The sequence below is a fragment of the Mustelus asterias genome, chromosome 4, assembly GCF_964213995.1.
Source record: "Mustelus asterias chromosome 4, sMusAst1.hap1.1, whole genome shotgun sequence".
NCBI classification, from domain to species: domain Eukaryota; kingdom Metazoa; phylum Chordata; class Chondrichthyes; order Carcharhiniformes; family Triakidae; genus Mustelus; species Mustelus asterias.
The window spans coordinates 58,297,853-58,317,490 of NC_135804.1; the positions used below are offsets into that span (position 1 = coordinate 58,297,853).

The 19,638-nt window shown below is 46.5% G+C and overlaps 1 protein-coding gene across 1 annotated transcript in view; it reads right to left on the bottom strand.

The window, feature by feature from the left end:
* Positions 1-19,638, bottom strand: part of LOC144493113 (diacylglycerol O-acyltransferase 1-like) — a 213,415-nt gene that overhangs the window by 129,935 nt on the left and 63,842 nt on the right. The window contains exons 3-4 of the mRNA XM_078212015.1: positions 18,453-18,493; positions 7,200-7,285 (exon numbers count right to left, since the gene is read on the bottom strand). Of these exons, the coding sequence (XP_078068141.1) occupies positions 7,200-7,285; positions 18,453-18,493 (127 nt within the window). The remainder of the gene's footprint in view (positions 1-7,199; positions 7,286-18,452; positions 18,494-19,638) is intronic.

Here is a 19,638-nt window from a genome sequence, read left to right on the forward strand (position 1 = left end):
TTTAAATTGCTCACTGGAAATTCAAACATCTTTTACAAAATTATCAGCCTCCACAGTGATCAAACCACTTCTCTCAGAGGGTCATGAATCATTTGAATTCTCTACCTAGAGGGCTGTTGGGGCTGTGTCATTGAATATATTTAAGGTTGAGATGGACAGATTTTGAACTACATGGAGTTATGGGGAATATGCAGGAGAATTGAGTTGAGGCCAAGGCCAGATTAGCCATGAACTTATTGATTGGCAGAGCAGGTTTGAGGGGCAAATGGCCTATTTCTGCTGCTATTTCTAATGTCCTTATGAATTGAAACCAGGTCAATGTAACCTACCCTCATAATTTAATCCCTTAAACCTTAAGTGCCATTGTGTTGAATCTACATTGATTTTTCTCCAAGACCAAAATTACTTACCCAAGATGCCAGACTGAACACAGTACTCTAGATGAGCTTTATGTGAGAATCCTGCTCTTGATTGGGTGTCCTGAGCTTGCAAGCTCGCCGGGGAAGCTGGCTGCTGAGCTCTTGGTATGCCCTGATCTCCCAGTGTACTGGGAGATATCCTGCTGTCAACTACCCCCGCCCCCCACCCCAACCCCCCCCACAACAAACATCGCCCACCCCCGCCCTCCCCCCCACCCCGAGCATGAACCTGGCCCGAGCATGAACCTGGCAGAATGTTTCCCCCCACCCCTTGAACACAACCCCTGCGGAGTTCACCCTCTTTCCCCCTCCCTGATTACAACACTTGCAGAGATCCCCACTTCCACTCTCCCCAATCGGTGAATCCTGCAGAGTTCCTCCTTCTCCCCCCCTCCCCAATCTCCACTCTTGCAGAGTCCCCCATCTCCCCCCTCCCTGATCACCACCCCTTCAGAGACCCCCTCTTCCCAATCACCAACCCTGCATAGTTTCCCCCTCTCCACGCTCCCCAATCACCACCCCTGCAGAGTTTCCCCCCTCTACCCTCTCCCCAATCACCACCACTGCAGAGATTCCCCCTCTTCCCCATTCCCTGATTGGGAGCCCTGCAGAGTTACCCCCTCTCCTCCTCTCCCCGACCACCCTCGCAGCAGAGTTCCTCCCTCCCCAATCACCACCCCTGCCGAGATCCCCTCTTTCCCCGATCACCACCCCTGCAGAGTTTCCCCCTCCCCAATAACCACCTGCAGAGCTCCCCTCTCATCACCCCAGCACAGTTTCACCCTTGACCCTCCCTCCCCCGCACCAGAACCCTTGCAGAGTTGCCCTTGCCACTCCCCCCATCCCTACCCACTGCTTATTGCAGCAAAACAGCCTCTAATGATTCTCACTGGAATGGATCCTCTGGACGCGTGACTCGCCCAAACTCCCTGCACCTGAACTCCCTTAACAAGGGAGAGCTCCTATAAGCTCTAATGATGGACACACAGGCAATCACGCCAGAAAGATGGCACCTTGAAGAATAGCTCAAGGTTTACTGAGGGAGAGCTGGGCCATTTGCTAGATGCAGTGGATGGGAGGAGGGACACATTCTTCCCCGCGGGCAGGCAACGAGCCAGAGGTCGGACGGCAACACGGTCTGGAAGTGGTGGCAGGGCAATCAGTGCCTGTGCACTGGCGCGTAGGATCAGCTGCAAGAAATTGAATGACCTCATTCGGGCAGCAAGGGTGAGCATCCATCCTGTCCTGGTATTGCTCCCCTATGTCATGCCTGCAATGTCCATCTACACCCCGCTGACACCCTACAGCCTTCCAGCACCTGCCTCTCTGGCATCCCCTGGAACAACCCCTGCCTGCCAATGAACCCCACCCACTCATCCCCATCCCTGAAACCCCCAACACCCATGCGCTCCCAGCCATCAAGCTTTCAGTCCCCCCTTCTGACCCCACAGGAAAAGATGGCCCATAACTACTGGGAGCGGGAGAAGACAGTGGGTGGGGTACCAGACTTGTGAATCCTCAATCACTTTGAGGAGAGAGTCCTGGATCTGGTGGGGGAGGAGAAGGACAGGTCCATGACTGACACCCAGGTAGCCATGCAACATAGAAGTGAGTATCTGCAAAAACCATCATTCATATGATGTATCTCAGTTAAGAGACATGCTGCCCAGATACCTGTCCCTCCCTTGCACTCAACCTTGTGTCCTTTGTTGCAGGAAATTACCCTGATGCACCCGGCCCATCTGGCATCGCCACCCCTCCTGCTGCTCCTACCGAGATGCCCCATGACAATTCGGAGGAAACCTCAGTGGAAGGCCCCAAGGAAATCTCAGAGGCCAGCATCAGTCAATTGACACAGGCTTCCACTACACAATCCACTAGCACAGAGACTATCACCTTGGTGGGACAAATTAGTGGTGAGGCTTCTGGGTCACTCTCTGGTGCACATGCCACAGCCATTGATGTATACCGGGTGGAGGCAGGAACATCCGAGGCCTCTGGTGCGTGGAGGTCTGCCAAAGGCATGGATTCAGCTGACCTCAAGCCAGACGACGGGCTGTTGTGATTAGTTCTGGGTTCCAAGCTGCTGGAGATGCAACAGAGCCAGGGAATGCAAAAGGAGCTGTCAGCAACACTGCAGCAATTGCAAGGCTGTCGGGTGGAGTTCCACAGCCTTCAGGTGCAGGAGATGGTGCCAGTGCAGCATGATATCCAGGCCAACACTGCAAGGGTGGTGTCCACAGTGGAAAACCTGGGTCAAGAAATGGTCACCATGGGTGGCAGGGTTGAAGGCATGGCTGACTCACAGCTGGCCATGGCCGAGTCACAATGGGCCACGGCTGAGGCATCGCAGGCCACAACTGAGGATCTTTGGAGCATTCTTGAGTCACAGCTGAGGGCCCCAGGAGCATTCATGAGTCACAGCAGGCCACGGCTGAGGGGCTCGGGAACATCCTGGAGACACAGCGGGCCATGGTTGCCGGCTTCGAGGGCATGGCCCAGTCACAGTGGGCCATCGTTAAGGGGCTGCAGAGCTTGGCCTAGTCCCAGAAGGCTCTTGCTGAGAGCATCGATACCTTGGGCCGGACAGACTGCCGTCACCAAGAGCTCACACACCATAGGACGAACGTAGTTGGGCCTCCAGGGCTGGCAGGGCCACGTATCGCCAGAGATTCTGAACCTCAGTCCAGCTGCTTCACCATCCCATGGAGTAACCCAGGGGTCCAATGGCACCCAGAAGGAGGAAGAAGGACAGGAGCCCGTGCCAGGGCCTTCCATTGGGAAACTCCAGCCATCCCTTCTAACTACCCCCCCTCCCCCCCGTCCTGACAGTGGTGCATCTCAAGGGCAGTGGAATGGATACATCCGTGACGCCAGAAAGTTGGCTGGGGCCCTCCAGGTTCCGGCCCTCCAGGCGATGCTCACCATGGACATCATAGGTCACAAGGCATGGAACACAGCAGGCCACCTCTGATGTACACCCTGGGGAAACATTTTGATGTAGCAGCAGACCACGTTAGATTAAGTTGTTGTACGGTCACCAAGAGGGCACAGGTGAAGGACTACGCCAGTTAGGTTTAGGGAAATATGCATTGTTAATGATCACGTCCACCTGTTTTATAGCACTGTTAAATATTAGCACTTCATATTTTTGCACTGTTAGTTTCATAAATAAATGTTATTGCAACCCCATGGCCATGACTAATATGTCTGTGATTCATCTTCCACAGGGATGACAGAAACCCAACTGGACCCAGATAGGGTCTGTCCGGGAGAGGCCCTTTGGCCCACCAAATATGTGATCCCCATATCTAAGCACCTGTACCATATCCCTGACTGGCGTGGCATTCCGAGCGCTTACGCCAAACTGTACCAACAATGGGTGTCCTGCAGGCCATCTGTGTCATACAACCTGGCATAGCATCCCCAGCACCCTCTGGACCCTGGGTCTGCAGCCCCCCCTTACCCATTGGGCATGCAGTGGGAAGTGGTGCCCGTGGTCCCCGCCCAGACTTGGGCCCAGGTGCCAGTGTGCATGCAGAGAGCAGGTAGGAGTCAAACTTGTTTTGCACCATGGCAGCATCACAGTGTGCCGCATAGCGAGTCATCATCAACTCCTGTCTGAAACTCACTAACATGTCCAATCCAGGCATCACCCTGGTGTGATGTCAAAGGCACCCATAGTGGGAGGGTGTGGACAAGGGTTGGGAGGGGGGGGGTTGCAGGCTACTGGGGGGAGGGGTTGGGATTTGCTGCTGGTGCGCCATATGCCCCCTAGTCTGAGAAATTATGGCGATGAGACCCTCGCTCACTGCCCTGCCAGACCCTTGCCCTTGCCTGTCCTCCATCCCTGGATCCTCCTCAGCCTCCTCCTCCACAATTTCCTAGGCCCCCTCCTCTCCAGGGGTACTGCCTGCTTTCACTCCTCCTCCTCCAGGAAGACGCCACGCTACTGTACCAAATTGTGGAGCACACAGCAGACTACAATGATGCGGGAGACTCTCAGCGGGCTGTAATGGAGGGCCCCATCAGAGCGGTCAGTCAATGGAACCTCATCTTTCAGGGCCCGATGCTCTGCTCGATGATGGACGGCGTGACAATTGGCCTCATTGTTTCACTTCTCCACTTCGGTCTCTTGCCTCCGCACTGGTGTCATCAGCCAAGTCCTTAGCAGGTAGCCCTTGACCCCCACGAGCCATTCCCGGCAGCCTGAGCTGGTCTTCGAAGAGGCCGGGGATGTCAGAGCTCTGCAAAATGAAGCTGTCATGCATGATCTCTGGGTGGCATGCACACATGTGCATGAAGTTCATATTGTGGTTGCAGACCATATGAACATTCAAGGAGTGGTACCCTTTTCTGCTCACAAGCCACGGTGCCTGACGATTTGGGGACTGCAAGGTGACCTGCGTGCAATCGATTGCCACCTGCACATTCAGCATCCCAGTGATAGTGGCATATCCTGTGCCCCAGCTTCCTGCTGGGCTTGGCACATGTCAAAATGGATGTACTGGCCTGCCTGGGTGAACAGGGCATCTGTCATATCACAGGCACACTTACGGACCAAAGACTGGGAATTCCTTCAGGGGTCCCCGCTGGCGGCGTGGAAGCACTCAGTTGTGTAAAAGTTGAGGGCCGCTGTAACCTTCACCACCACCGGGAACGGGTGTTCCCCTGTAGCATAAGGTGCCAAGTCCGCAAAGACCTGACATAGATGCTGTTCTTTGCTGAGTCAGAGCATGCAGAAGCACATGCTGTCCAGCAGCTCTTCGAAGGACATGCATGTCCTGAACTGCCGGTATCTTCGTCTCCCTGTGCCCTGCCACCGCACCACTCCCCCCCGCCCCCCCCCCCCCCCCCCCCCCCCCACACACACACACACACACACACACACACACACACACCAGGGGGTCAATGGGCACCCGCCTCCTGCCCCCGATCTGGACTGGGCTGGGCTGGCCTTGTAGTGCGCGGATGTCTCACTCATCCTCCTTCTCCGCAGCAGCAGTAGCAGCCACAAGAATGACTGCCAGATCTATTGGCTCGATGCCTAAATCCATCTTTGCTCAGAAGAGGGAAAGTGAGAGAGAGTTAATTTCCGTGAGATTACCCATCCCGGAACTCACACTCCCTCCCCGCAGCTCATGTCCTAAATGAGTGTGGACGGTGGTAGCCGATACCATGCCCAGTGTCATGCGCCACCTTGACGGGTTGGCGACCGTTACTGCATCCTCGCCATGGGGAGCATGGAGAGCATACAGGGGGCTGTGTGGGTCTCTCCATTGGGAATCCTTGAGGCATCTGTCAGTTGCACCCACCTGGATTTCTGGTGCAGTATCTTCCAGGAATGGCTTGCAGTTCAGATAGATGGGGGAGGGACACACTCATGACGATCGCAAAATGGGATCCCATCGAGGGCAGCACTGCTGAGTCCATGCAGTGTGATGAGCCGTTTTAACATCTGCAAAGTCCCTTGCTTGGAGCAGCAACTGACAGATCTGCTGCATGTTTGTGTTAGTGGGCCCTCGGATGGAACATCAGCAGTCAGCCAGAGAGCCTGTGTAGCTGACAGATGGAAGGGTGCCATGGCGACATCAGTGGGGTTGGTGGTCGCCTTCATAAGTAACCTCTCAGCAATCGGGGAATGCGCGCAACACCAGGTCCCAGCCAGCATGACCCCGAGCTCAGGACCCTCAGGACAGCACGGGCCCTCCACGCCCATTGCAAGCTCCCCCAAATCACCATGGCCATGGCTGAGACGACTCCCTTGCACTCCAGAGGTCAGTGCTCAGTGGTACTCACCTCCTCACTCGCCTTCATCACTGCTAGACCTGAAAGACTTTTATACAGCAGAGGTTTTCTTGCCAGCATGACATCTCGCCAGCGAGGTGGTTAATGTAAATGAGGGGGACGATTGCGTGCCGAACTCACTGATGATATTGAGATGCATGAAGATACATGCAAATTGATGTCTTGCCCATTTTGGGTGCAATCCTCATCATGCTCAGAAAAAGTGTCTGGTAAGATGAGAACCAGCGGAAAAACAAGCACGATTTTCATTTTTTGCTTTTGCCCACCAACCGATGGGCACAAAATCGTGCCCTATGTGTTTGTGTGGCTACTGGTTCAAACCTGAATGGGATTGGATGTGCAAGTGATTTATCATCAGAAGCACTACTTACTAAGTCATGAGCTTCACTGAAACACGTATTGCTTCATTCCTGCAGTGCTGTGCAGCCTAAAACCTCAAAAGCACAATGTGCGAATCTGAGGTTGGGTTCATAAGTGAAAAGAGTTTTAAATAGGAGGAATAATCATGGTAGTGTTATGAAAAGTGGAGCACAATGGAGGAATAGGATGGTATTATACAGGTATATACAAGGCTCAACACCCCTTCCCGAGTACAATTAGGGATGGGCAATATTGCTGTACTAACCACTGATGCTCAAATTCCATGAATAGATTTTTAAAATGCACTTTTTCCAATCTTCCTGGTATTGGACAATACATGCTTCTAACTATCCACCCCCAAAGAAGATTTTGGGGATATTACAGATTAACTTAATGATTGTCGGAGATTTTAATTTCATTGTTCTTTTGCTGAAATATAAATACAAGTTTAAAACTGCACAGTCTCTTCTTAGAAAAATATTACTGATTGTCATTAATTTTCAAAAGGAAATCAAGATCTATTTAAAAGATTAAAATTCAACGGCTGACAAAATGTAGATCCACTGAAAATTAAATCACATTCAGTATCAAGGGTCTTTAATTTTAACTCACCAATAATCAAATATGAACCTGGCCAAGTGTTGGGGTCACTCAAGGCAAATGCAATAATCTGAACAGGATCCACGAGGAGTCCATACCTGTGTAGATACTTTAGTTATCAGTAATATTACACTTGAAACTATAAATTAAATGTACATAATGAGAAAGTCAGGGTATAAAACTATCATAGATGTAATGCAGATGTATAGAGAACCCTTTCTGTTACGCATTTTGATTTTTGGTGTCGGTATCGAATCTTTCAAGATATTTTCCATAGCCTTTAGTTTCTGTTAACTGCCCATCAACTGCAACAAAGGGGGGAAACCTGGCTGCTAGAACGAGGTATTTGCCTTCTATTTTTTGATTTAATCCTTGCTCTTTCAACTGTCTTAGACCACAAATAGTTTTGGGGAAGAAAATGACAGCAATTCAAATTCTCATGCCAAGGTTGTATCGATACCATTTTACAAATGTCATCAATTGTCGCTTGCAGGGAAGAATATTTTAAAATTAAGCAATACTGTGTAAATGGTTCTGTTTGTAAATGACTGACCCTTATCTTTCAAATTTGGGTGGTTAGATATTCAAAATCCAGAAGTCCCCATAACTATTTCCTGAGATTTAAAAGACATGATTCAATTTGAATTGAGAAGGCTGTTTGAAAAGTCTTTGAGAGAAAGAAGCAGACAATTTGCAAATCCCTACATGCACAGAACTATCTGTTGAATCCAAGAGAGACAAGTTGAGGTTCACAAAGGGGTAGTGTAAGAAATATCAAACACTATTTAATTCAAAAGCCATTTACAAATGATCAGTCTAGTAAAATTACAATTTTCTAATTTTGTTTTCACTCAAGCAGTCAGGTGAACGGATTTCTCCTGTAAAAATAGATCTTATTCATCTTTTGTTAAATAAATTAACTTTAAGTTTAAATGTGAAGGTTTTTAAACTTCAGAATGCCTGAATGTCTGCCACTCAATTAGCTTATCAAAGATGACAGAATCATATAAAGGAATAGGATCAGTCCATTTGCAAAAAATAACTGACAAATAAGGTTTTCTTTCAACTTCATTATCCTGGACAGATTACTAAAAGCCTATTAGATCGCAATCCTCAAATAAACTCTCTTGAAAGTATAAGGGGTAGGGGAACTTGTCTAATAAAGTGCCTAAAGATATAAGAGCTGAAATAAAGGGTATGTATCAATGCTGGTTGTAAGACAATATGCAACAGTATTGTGCGTCCATCAAGCTTTTCTTTATCATTCTTGCAGCCTGGCACAGTTAAGCTAACATGCTGTGCTATATGGTGCAAGTGTCATTAGGATGGAAATAAACGAACAAACAAATTCGGTCTTCTGACCCTCGAGCATGCTTTGCCATTCAAAAAAAATGGTTGATCTGATCATGGCCCCTCCATATTCCTGCCAACCCCAGACAACCTCTGATTCCCTTGTTAGTCAAGAATTGATCTACCTCTGCTTTAAAAGTGCTTCCATCGCTTTCTGAGGAACAGAGTTTCAAAGGCTTGCAAACTTCCGTGAGAAAAAATGTATCCTCATCTCCGTTTTAAATGGGAGATGCTTTGGGCAGAATGTTCCCAAAGAATTCTGTGTTATAAAAGTCTGAAAACAGGTGTCTTCCACACCTGTTTTTTGGGCGAGTTTGGCATTGCAATTTTCTCTCACATGGACTCCGATCCCCCTGCATGGCCATCATACCTGGTCTCAGCTGGTGGAGACCAGCAATGATTCTCGCCGGCATCAGGTCACGCCAGCAAGGGAGGAAGCATTTGGGAGGCTGGAAGATGCCATCCAGGATGTGCCAATGGGATTGAAATGAAGTCAATCCCATGCATATTGGCTTCATGCCCTTTGTGGGCCAAGGCAAATGTGCGTAACATGTGAATGGTGGTTAAATAGTTACAATTAACTTTTTTTTTAAATTCAGGCAATAAAAAAATCATAGAAATCATAGAAACCCTACAGTACAGAAAGAGGCCATTCGGCCCATCAGGTCTGCACCAATCACAATCCCACCCAGGCCCTACCCCCATATCCCTACATATTTTACCCGCTAATCCCTCTAATCTACGCATCCCAGGACACTAAGGGGCAATTTTAGCATGGCCAATCAACCTAACCCGCACATCTTTGGACTGTAGTTGGATATTAGTTTGGATAAACTTATCTTGATCCTTGTTTAACCTAAGCAAACCTGTCTGACTAATTCTTTACAAACTGAAAGCATAAATGGTGCTTTTCCTGAAGTATTGGCAAAGCACATCCTCTTTAAATTCACAAAACAAAATCCTGTTTGGGTCAGACCTGAAGAGGGAGAATATGGGAGCCATTTCACCCATCCTCACGTGGTTGCGACAATACCTAATACAAAGAAGAAGGTTATATTACTAGAGGCCAATCATCTAAGTCCAGAACATTGCTGTAGGATGACATCAGTGGGTGATTGTAGGTTCATCCAATGACTCCTCCATCATCATAAGGTCAGAAGCAGGGATGTTTGCTAATGAGCATAGTTTTCAGCTCCATTTGCATCTCCTCAGATATTGAAGAAGTCCATGCCTCAACAAGCAGTAAGATTTGAACAACATTCAGGTTTGGGTTGGTAAGTGCCAAGTAACATTCATACTCCAAGAGTACCAAGCAATGACTGTCTCCAACAAGAGAGAATCTAATCACTCCCTTGACATTCAACAGCATAACGTAAGCCTGCTTGTGACACTAATAAATAAACTTTAAACACACAATCCGCCACCAACATCCTGGGTGATCACTGACCAGAAACTTAACTGTACAAGCCGTGATCACAAGAACAAGTGAGGAACTTCCTAGAAAAGCTGGCATGCAAGGACAGGAACCATTCCTGTGCATAAGGTAAAACTGGCCTCTCCCAGCAAGGCTGTATGAATGAGCCCTTCATGAGTTCAACACTTCCTGATATTCTCAGCGAGTGACTTGCAATGGTGTATTCAGTCTGTTTATGAATTAAATCTATCTGCGCTCTCTTACAGGCACCAGCAGGTCCAGAAACACTTCTAGACCCAACATAAGCCCCAGCTCCCAGGTCATCTCAGACGAGGAAACTAAGGAGCCATTAGACCTATCATTGCATTCACCTACATCCTCCACCAGCTCAGGGATACACACACCGGTGGGTCAGAGTTATAGAGTAGGTTCGTGGTCACATTCTGGGGAACACCTCACAGGCATGTCTCCACAGAATGGCTGATGCAATGACAGCCTAGGTCTCTGGCACTCAGAAAAGACTGGAAATCAGGCACTTGCTGAGTCAGAGTCTGATGGTGAGCACTGGAAATAGCCATGCCACACATGCTGGAGATGCAACGACTGCTTGCAGAAAATCAGAGTTACAAGAGGCAGTCAATAGATTAGGATTCCGTGGAGGGATCCATTTGCGTTCTGTCTTATGTTGTTGCTTTGACATGTGAGCATCTTGAAATCTCCATGGGAAGGACAGGGACTACCTTGAAGACTTGTTTTAGGAGCTCCTGCTGAATTTGCGCTCAGACCTGCACTCCATTACTATATGCATTGGTGGGATCCATCAATGGCTAGGTTGAGAGTAGGGCAGAGAATCCTGACCTCCCTCCTGGTGCCGCTTCTCCTCAGAGTCAGGCGAGGAAACTTGAGTACCCACAGGCAGAAAGACACTGGGGACATCCATCCAGATAGCTGAGAGAGAGTCCAGCCATTAAAGACAACAGTCACCAATCAGCAGGTTGTCTGCATCTCTGCTGTGAATGTTGGGAGGCACCTAGACGTAGTGATAGGGTTAGAAAAATTAGGAAGGTATTCAATTACTGAATATAAGGCACCCTTGTAAATACATTTGCTGTTCAGGAGAATGGCTGTGTCATCTGAAAGCATCATGTATACATAGCTATGTGCCCTCTTATTGAGGGGTGATCCAGGCTCCCACTTAGTATTCACCTCCCTTTATGAGCCTCTCATGTGATGTGTAGGTTGGTCGTGATAGTTACTCTACCGCTGTGTTTTGTCAGGAAGATGTGTCAAAATCTTTACTGAAGTGTCTGCAAAATGCTTCTCACAAAGGTGGCCACTGCATGAAGTCTTTTAATGTAGTTTCTGCACTGTTATAGTGACTATCACTTCCCAGAGCACAGCGATGGAGGGTTTCCCGCTGCATTTAACAATTAATAAACAGGGCCATTTGAATCATAAGGGTTGAAGCCGCAAGGCCGAATCTTAAAATTGCTCTTGATGTCACTGGTTGTAACGGCCTTTCAGTCCGCTGGCATGGCACTGAGGGATTGAGGGAGTGTGGCTATGTCATGCTACCTGTACCTTAATCATCCTGGAATAGTGTGCCTATCAGTGTGGCATGAACATATCTTCCACTTCATGCTTCTTCAAGAACATTTTTGCATGGAAGCAGACCCTCATCTTTGAAATCAGATTCCTGCCCTTCATCATCCGAGGAGCTCTCAGACTCCTCAATATCCCTCTCTGGCAAGGGATCTCATCTCCCCTTTGAAGCACAAGGTCTTGAAGGGTGCAATAGACTATAATGATGCAGAGCACACTCTATGGGGACCCGTCTGAATGGTCCAGACATCAGATGCGCATCTTCAGGATGTCAGTGGTCTACTCTATGTTGAATGGTATTGCCTTATGTGCCTCGTTATATCTCTCCTTCAAGTGACTGAGAGGGTGATGCACTGATGTCACGAGCCTTTGTTCGGGTGGATATTTCTTATCTTCAAGGAGCCATCCCTGTATTTGCTGAGGTCCTTTTGATATTTGAGGTACCTGAGAGTGACACAGGATGTACGAGTCATGGGAACTCTCAGGGTACCTGGCAGAAACGTGTATGATGTGCTTCTGATGATCGCACACCAGTTGGACATTTCTGGAATGGGACCCTTTCCTGTTAACCCTTTCACTGGAATGATGGAGGTTGACGGATGACCTAATAGAAGTCTACAAGATTATGAGAGCTTTTTCCCAGGGTGGAAGAGTCAATTACTAGGGGGCACAGGTTTAAGGTGCGAGGGGCAAGGTTTAAAGGAGATGTATGAGGCAGATGTTTTACACGGAGGGTGGTGGGTGCCTGGAACTCGTTGCTGGGGGAGGTAGTGGAATCAGATATGATAGTGACTTTTAAGGGGCGTCTTGACAAATACATGACTAGGGTGGAAATAGAGGGATATTGTCCCTGGAAGGGTAGGGGGTTTTAGTTAAGTCGGGCAGTGTGGTCGGTGCAGGATTGAAGGGCCAAAGAGCCTGTTCCTGTGTTGTAATTTTCTTTGTTCTTTGTTCTAATGAACCGCAATAGCTGATGCCACAGAACTCTCAATGCTACAAGTGTACAATCGATTGAAATCGATTTCATCCTGTACTTCAGGGAAGCGCAATATATCTGCAAACCCCCGAAATCAAGCAGCCTGGCTAGCTTCAACTGTGAAGTTCACATACCTTTTTTAAATTCATTTACAGGATGTGCGCATCACTGGCTAAGTATTTATTGCTCATCCTTCGTTGCCCTTCAGTGTGTGGTGGTGACCTGCCTCCTTAAACCGCAGCAGTCCTTGTGGTGTAGGTACACTCAACAGTGCCATTAGGGAGGGATTTTGACCCAGCGAATGACAGAATGGTGATATATTTCCAAGTCAGGATGGTGAGCGATTTGAGATGAACATCCAGGTGATGTTCCCAGGTATCTACTGCTCTTGTCCTTCTAGATGGTAGCGGTCGTGGGTTAGGAAAGTGCAGCCTAAGGAATCTTGGTGAGCTCCTGTATCTTGTAGATGGTGTACAAGCCTGCCACTGTTCATCAGTGCTGGAGAGAGTGAATGTTTGTGGAAGTGGTACCAATCAAGTGGGCTGCTTTGTCCTGGTTGCTATCGAGCTTCTTGAACACTATTGGAGCTGTGCTCATCCAGTATTCCATCACACTTCTGACTTGTGCCTTGTAGATGGTGGAGAGGCTTTGGGGAGTCAGGAGATGAGTTACTCGCTATAGGATTCCTAGCCTCTGATCTGCACTTTGTCAGATAACATTTGAAAAAATCCCGCATAAGAGGTTATCGTGCAAGATTAAAGCGCATGGGATTGCGGAAAGTGTATTGAGATGGATAGAAAACTGGTTGGCAGAGAGGAAACAAAGAGTAGAAATTAATGGGTCCTTTTCAAATTAGCAGGCAGAAACTAGTGGGTGCCACAAGGATCAGTGCTGGGATCCCAGCTATTCACAATATATATTAATGATTTGGATGAGGGAACAAAATGCAACATCTCAAACTTTGCAGATGATACCAAGTTGGGTGGGAGGGTGAACTGTGACGAGGATGCAGCAATCCTCCAGCATGATCTGAACAGGTGACTGCTGAAGTGCTCCCCCGCAGGAAGAGAACAGTCTTGCCTGGTGATTGTCGAGCGGTGTTCATTCATCCGTTGTCGTAGCATCTGCATGGTTTCCCCAATGTACCATGCCTCGGGACATCCTTTCCTGCAGCGTATCAGGTAGACAACGTTGGCCGAGTTGCAAGAGTAGGTACCGTGTACCTGGTAGATGGTGTTCTCACGTGAGATTATGGCATCTGTGTCGATGATCCGGCACGTCTTGCAGAGGTTGCTGTGGCAGGGTTGTGTGGTGTCGTGGTCACTGTTCTCCTGAAGGCTGGGTAGTTTGCTGCAGACAATGGTCTGTTTGAGATTGTGTGGTTGTTTCAGCACTTCAGCAGTCACGGACATTCAGCCTTGGATCTTCAGGTAAGCGTTCTCCAAGGCGACCTTCACGACACACGACAGCGCAGAGTCGCTGAGCAGAAACTGATAGCCAAGTTCCGCACACATGAGGACGGCCTAAACCGGGATGTTGGATTTATGTCACATTATCAGTAACCCCCACAGCTTGTCCCCTGGTCTTGCAGAATCTCACTAGCTGTTTTGTCTGGAGACAATACACATCTCTTTAACCTGTGTTGAATGCTCCCTCCACCCACATTGTCTGTACCTTTAAGACCTGGCTAGCTGTAGAGATTTGCATTCTAATTAGTATTCTGTAACTTGATTTCTCTGTCTATGCACTGTTTGAGAGCACATTTCCACTCCATCTAACGAAGGAGCAGTGCTCCGAAAGCTTATGGTATTTGCTACCAAATAAACCTGTTGGACTTTAACCTGGTGTTGTGAGACTTCTTACTGTGCATAATTATGTACAGAGGTGACCCCAGGGAAAGTTTTAAATACCCATCTCTGAATTACATTTCCACTTTTATAGGCTACAGATGCCTTCCCTAATCCTGACCAGTCCACCTGTAGCCCAGTACCAAGCTATACAAGAACATGGCCAGTGACAGTAAGGCCATGACAATGCCCTGCACACCAAGCTGTGCCTTATCACAAGTGGGCACACTGCCCTTGCCTCTCCCTCGAACAGTAGCACAACACACGCATACCCCTGTAGCATAACCGGCAAAGCCAAATCTCACCGAGGCCAGACTTCCAACTCCTAGCCCCTTTATTTCCACAGTGAATAAAGCACTGCTTCTGCGGCTACAGTATATCGGTCAAATCCAGGAGTCCTTTGACCGCTGGCCCGAGTAGAGACAGCTGCTTTTAAACTCCCGCTTCTCCTTTCCTATTTAGTGTGCCTTCGCTCACTTAATAGGAGAGCTTGTACGCTACGAGGCCTATGGGGAGATCTATTGATGATCCCCGATGGCCGTCATAACTTTCCTGCCCATTTAAGTCCATTTCTTCCTCAGCACCCCTGTCGCAGCAGGGCCTTTTCCACTGCTTGGTGCCAGGCCTGGGGTTAGTTGTAAGTGGGACGGAATCTAAGGGTGTGAGCCAAATTGGAACTCTTCGCTTTCAAAGGGAGTGCTGTAAAGCAGATAAAGGCAAAATACAGCGGATGCTGGAATCTGAAACAACAATAGAAAATGCTGGAGAAACTCAGCAGGTCTGACAGTATCTGCGGAGAGAGAATAGAGCAAATGTTTTGAGTCTGGTCATCTAGCCTCGAAACGTTGGCTCTGTTCTCTGCAGAGTTTCTCCAGCAGATTGACTACCCACTACTGGCAGGTGAGGGTAACTCTACCAGTGCTGATCCACCACCAGGAAGATTGCCTAGAAGAAGGCACAGATCAGCCCATGGACCAACATGAGAAAATTGCTTTAGGTAATTAAGGCGGCAAATGGAATTTTGTCCTTCATTGCCAGAGGGATGGAGTTTAAAAACAACATGGTTGTGTTGCAGCTGTATAAGGTGCTGGTGAGGCCACACCTGGAGTACTGTGTACAGTTTTGGTCTCCTTACTTGAGAAAGGATATACTGGCACTGGAGGGGGTACAGAGGAAATTCACCACGTTGATTCCAGAGTTGAGAGGGTTGGCCTATGAGGAAAGACTGAGTAGACTGGGGCTATACTCATTGGAATTCAGAAGAATGAGGGGGGATCTTATCGAAACATATAAGATTACGAAGGGGATAGATAAGATAGAATCACGGAAGTTGTTTCCATTGGCAGGTAAAACTAGAACTAGAGGGCATGGCCTCAAAATAAGGGGGAACAGATTTAGGACTGAGTTGAGGAGGAACTTCTTCACACAAAGGGTGTGAATCTGTGGAATTCCCTGCCCAATGAAGCAGTTGAGCCTACCTCATTGAATATTTTTAAGGCAAGGATAAATTTTTGAACAGTAAAGGAATTAAAGGTTATGGTGAGTGAGCTGGTAAGTGGAGCTGAGTCCACGAAAAGATCAACCATAAACTTATTGAATGGCGGAGCAGGCTTGAGGGGCCGGATGGCCTACTCCTGCTCCTAGTTCTTATGTTCTTAACATCTGCAAAATTCCTCTTGGGCCCACCTTCCAGCCTGCCACTGCGAGACTAAGATCCTGCCCTGTCTTTGCACTGCTTTAAGTCCAACAGGTTTATTTGGTAGCAAATACCATAAGCTTTCGGAGCAATGCTCCATCTGACGAAGGAGCATTGCTCCGAAAGCTTATGGTATTTGCTACCAAATAAACCTGTTGGACTTTAACCTGGTGTTGTGAGACTTCTTACTGTGCTTACCCCAGTCCAACGCCGGCATCTCCACATCATTTGCACTGCTTACCAGGGTCAAGCAGTGTAGGTGCTTTGAAAACTGATGTTGCTACCCATTCTTGGGTAAACCATCATTTTATTTCTGGTAAATAGTTTTCCAGCCATCTCAATAAAATATGCTTTGATGAATGCTCTTACAAAGCTCTTTCAGTAGGACCTAACTGCTAACTCTGAAATTTGTGACTAAAAATTCCAACTGAACAAGTTGCTGAATAATTTAAACTGGTGGCAAATATAAAAAAAATAGATTATTTGCTGCCAGCATTAAATCTAACAACAATAATGAAATCACTGGTGTTTCTCCAATTTGGAATTAAGTATAAGCACAATAATTTGCTCTCAATTTTGATGCATATTTTGGACCCTAAATCAGGGAGGAGATTTTAAAAATGCTTTGTGCATGATCCAACACACTTAAGGAAGAGGTTTTACAATATGCATTATTTTGGTAGATTTAAAAGCTCCAGTGGCTTCCTCTGCTGGCACACATTATGCCTCTTGATGTCTGTGGAAAAATATCCTTTTCAAAGAACACCACTCACCTAACAAAGTACTTTAATTGAAACAAGCCTTGGGTGGGGTTTTCACACCCAACTCGCCCCAAAACTGGCACTCGCCCCAAAACCGGAAAATCCTGCCCGAGGTCAATGGACCTTTCCATGGTCCGCCCCTCGGCCACTACAATTCCCTTGGCGGGTGCAACAGGAAAATTCACCCCAAGGTTTCAAATAAACCTGCACGCTACTTCACACACGCTACAAATGCCCCATCTCTCAATGGTGCACCTTCTGGTTGACTGCGAACATCACCAATTGCAACCTGGCAACTGACCTGAATAAGCAACTCTCCAGTTTTGACCTTCCACGGTACATCTGGACAATCCTCAACCACTTGAGAATAGGCCAGGGAAGATGTGGCTATTTGATCCACAAGTAGAACATGAGGAACAGTTCAAATTGTGATTGCGGTCATCCAAGTTAGATGAACACCCACATACTGAATTTTTGTTCTAAGTGATCCATTCCTGGTGGCATCAGAACCATTTACACTGCACCAGCTGAACGCTTTGCATGATTGTTAACCTTGACATTTAAACTATAACTGCTTCCTTGGCCGTACAAATAAAAAAAATGAAAAAACAAAGATAAATTAGTAAAGATCAATTATGTTTTCGTTGAGCTGCTGAAAAGCAGAAAAATATTTGAAGGTATTTATCAAGCCATTACTTCTTTCAAGGAACAGATCTATGTGAAGGTGCCAAACTAAATAATGTCCTCTGTATGAAAAAAATTGTAGGAAATATTTTCCATGGCTTCCTTTGAAGACTGATGTGGGTAATGTAAAAATACCTTAAAGTTCCAATACTTTTTTAAAAAAATACTGTTTCTGAATTTGCACAGGGCTACCACTTACTGGTTTCTTACCATAATTTGGGTAGAAAATCCAGATTACAACCTTTTTCAGCCATTTATGCCATTTTGTTTGGGGTTTCTGCTGAAATTACTGTGACAGATGAGTGGAATTTGCATATTTCTTACAGGATTTCTAGACAATATTGCTAATACAGCAATTTACCTAGCACACTTGTTCATGTGCAGGGCATGGCAATACTGACAGGTGTAACATTTTTCTGATCATTTGTTGTTGCAGACATGTTTGTTACAGATGGATTGCCTGAGGACAATATACACAGGGAAATTGGACCAGGAGACTATATTTAGGTAGTAAAGACACCCCTATTTTTTGTATTTTAAGTTACTGGACAGAAAATTGTCTGGACTCCCTTACGCAGTCCTCACATCCTGATTTTCTTCTGCAAACTCAATATTGTCCAGTACACTGATAACTGGAAAATGTGCCCATTTGAGTCAGAGTCTAAACTAATGGTTGGGTTAGTTAATTTTAATCACATTCATTTTGGACTCTGTTAAAGTAATAGCATATTTTGAGCCAGAAGAACTAATTTCAGACAAATTCTGTTATCAGGATTTGACGGTAGGGCATCTGTTTCAATACAAAGCAGTCTCCTGGGCCCATTTTCCTGTAGAAAGCAAAGTAAAAAATTTCCAGTCACGAAAAATGATAATTTAAAAAAGTTCATTAAAATATTTAAGCAGAAACAGCTCATAATCATAGGTACAATACATACGTGATCAAGTTTTCCAAAACCATATAAGTATGAGTCAAAATCTGGGAAAGGACAAGGAAACTAATATAAGTATATTTACTTTTATTAATATAAAATCTAACTTGTATATTGTAATCATGCTACTATGCCTGTCCAATAAAAAAGATAAATTATGGCAAGATGGTGGAAAAAGTTGTCCCAATTAAAGTAAAATGCATTATATTAGTATTCTCAGTGTGAAAGACCCATAGTATTGTAGGCTGTGAGTGATGTTAACTTTCTGCTTAAGTGCAGTTCCACCAATAGCCTGTGATATCTTAATTTTTCGGTACAGATGAAAACAAAAATTAAAAGTTAAAAGGCAAAATTCATGTGCTCAAATCATTGGAAGGAGGCAAGGCAGGTTAAGAAAATGGTTAATTAGGCATTCAGGATTCTGGACTTGATAAATAGAGGGATAAAGATAAGGAAATTATTGCAAACCTTTATAATACACTGGTCTAACCTTAATTGCAGATTTGTGTTTAATTCTGGGCACCATATTTAGAAAGGATATGAAGGTGCAAAAAAGGTTTATGAGAATGGTTCCAGGATAAGGAATAAAGTTGGACTGTTTTTAGAAGGTTGAAAAGTAATTTGATAAATGCTCAGTGATGTTCAAAATCATAAGGAGTTTGGATAAAGTAGTTAGAGAGAAACTGTTCCCATTGGTGAAATGGTCGAGAGCCAAAATACATCAATTTAAGCTGTTTGGCAACTGAACAGAGGCATATACCATGAAACTGGTGTCCAAGACAGTTATTATTATTTGCTAAATTATTTACCAAAAAAATAGTAGTGTTCGTGCTGGTGCGAGAAATGGAGGGTGCGATTTTCCCGCCTTGCTCTGCTGGTCAAGTAGTGTAGAAGGGCAGAAAATTTGAGCGGGAGACTAAAAATCTGATTCCCACCCTGTGTCTGGCAGGTCACAATTCTCCCGGGCCATTTTTTTTTTAGGTAATCAGCCTTGTGCCAGGGAACGGAGCGAGGCTGATTTAAATATTTACTACCTCATTTAAATCTATTTAGCAAGTTCTGGAGACTATTGTCCGGGCTCGCATGTATTTCTGACCTCGGCGGTGAAAGTTCCCACCAAGGAATCACAGCTGGTGCCCAGCAATGGGGACCAGACGTGATGGCCTCGCCGGTGGGACCTGAGGCCACTGAG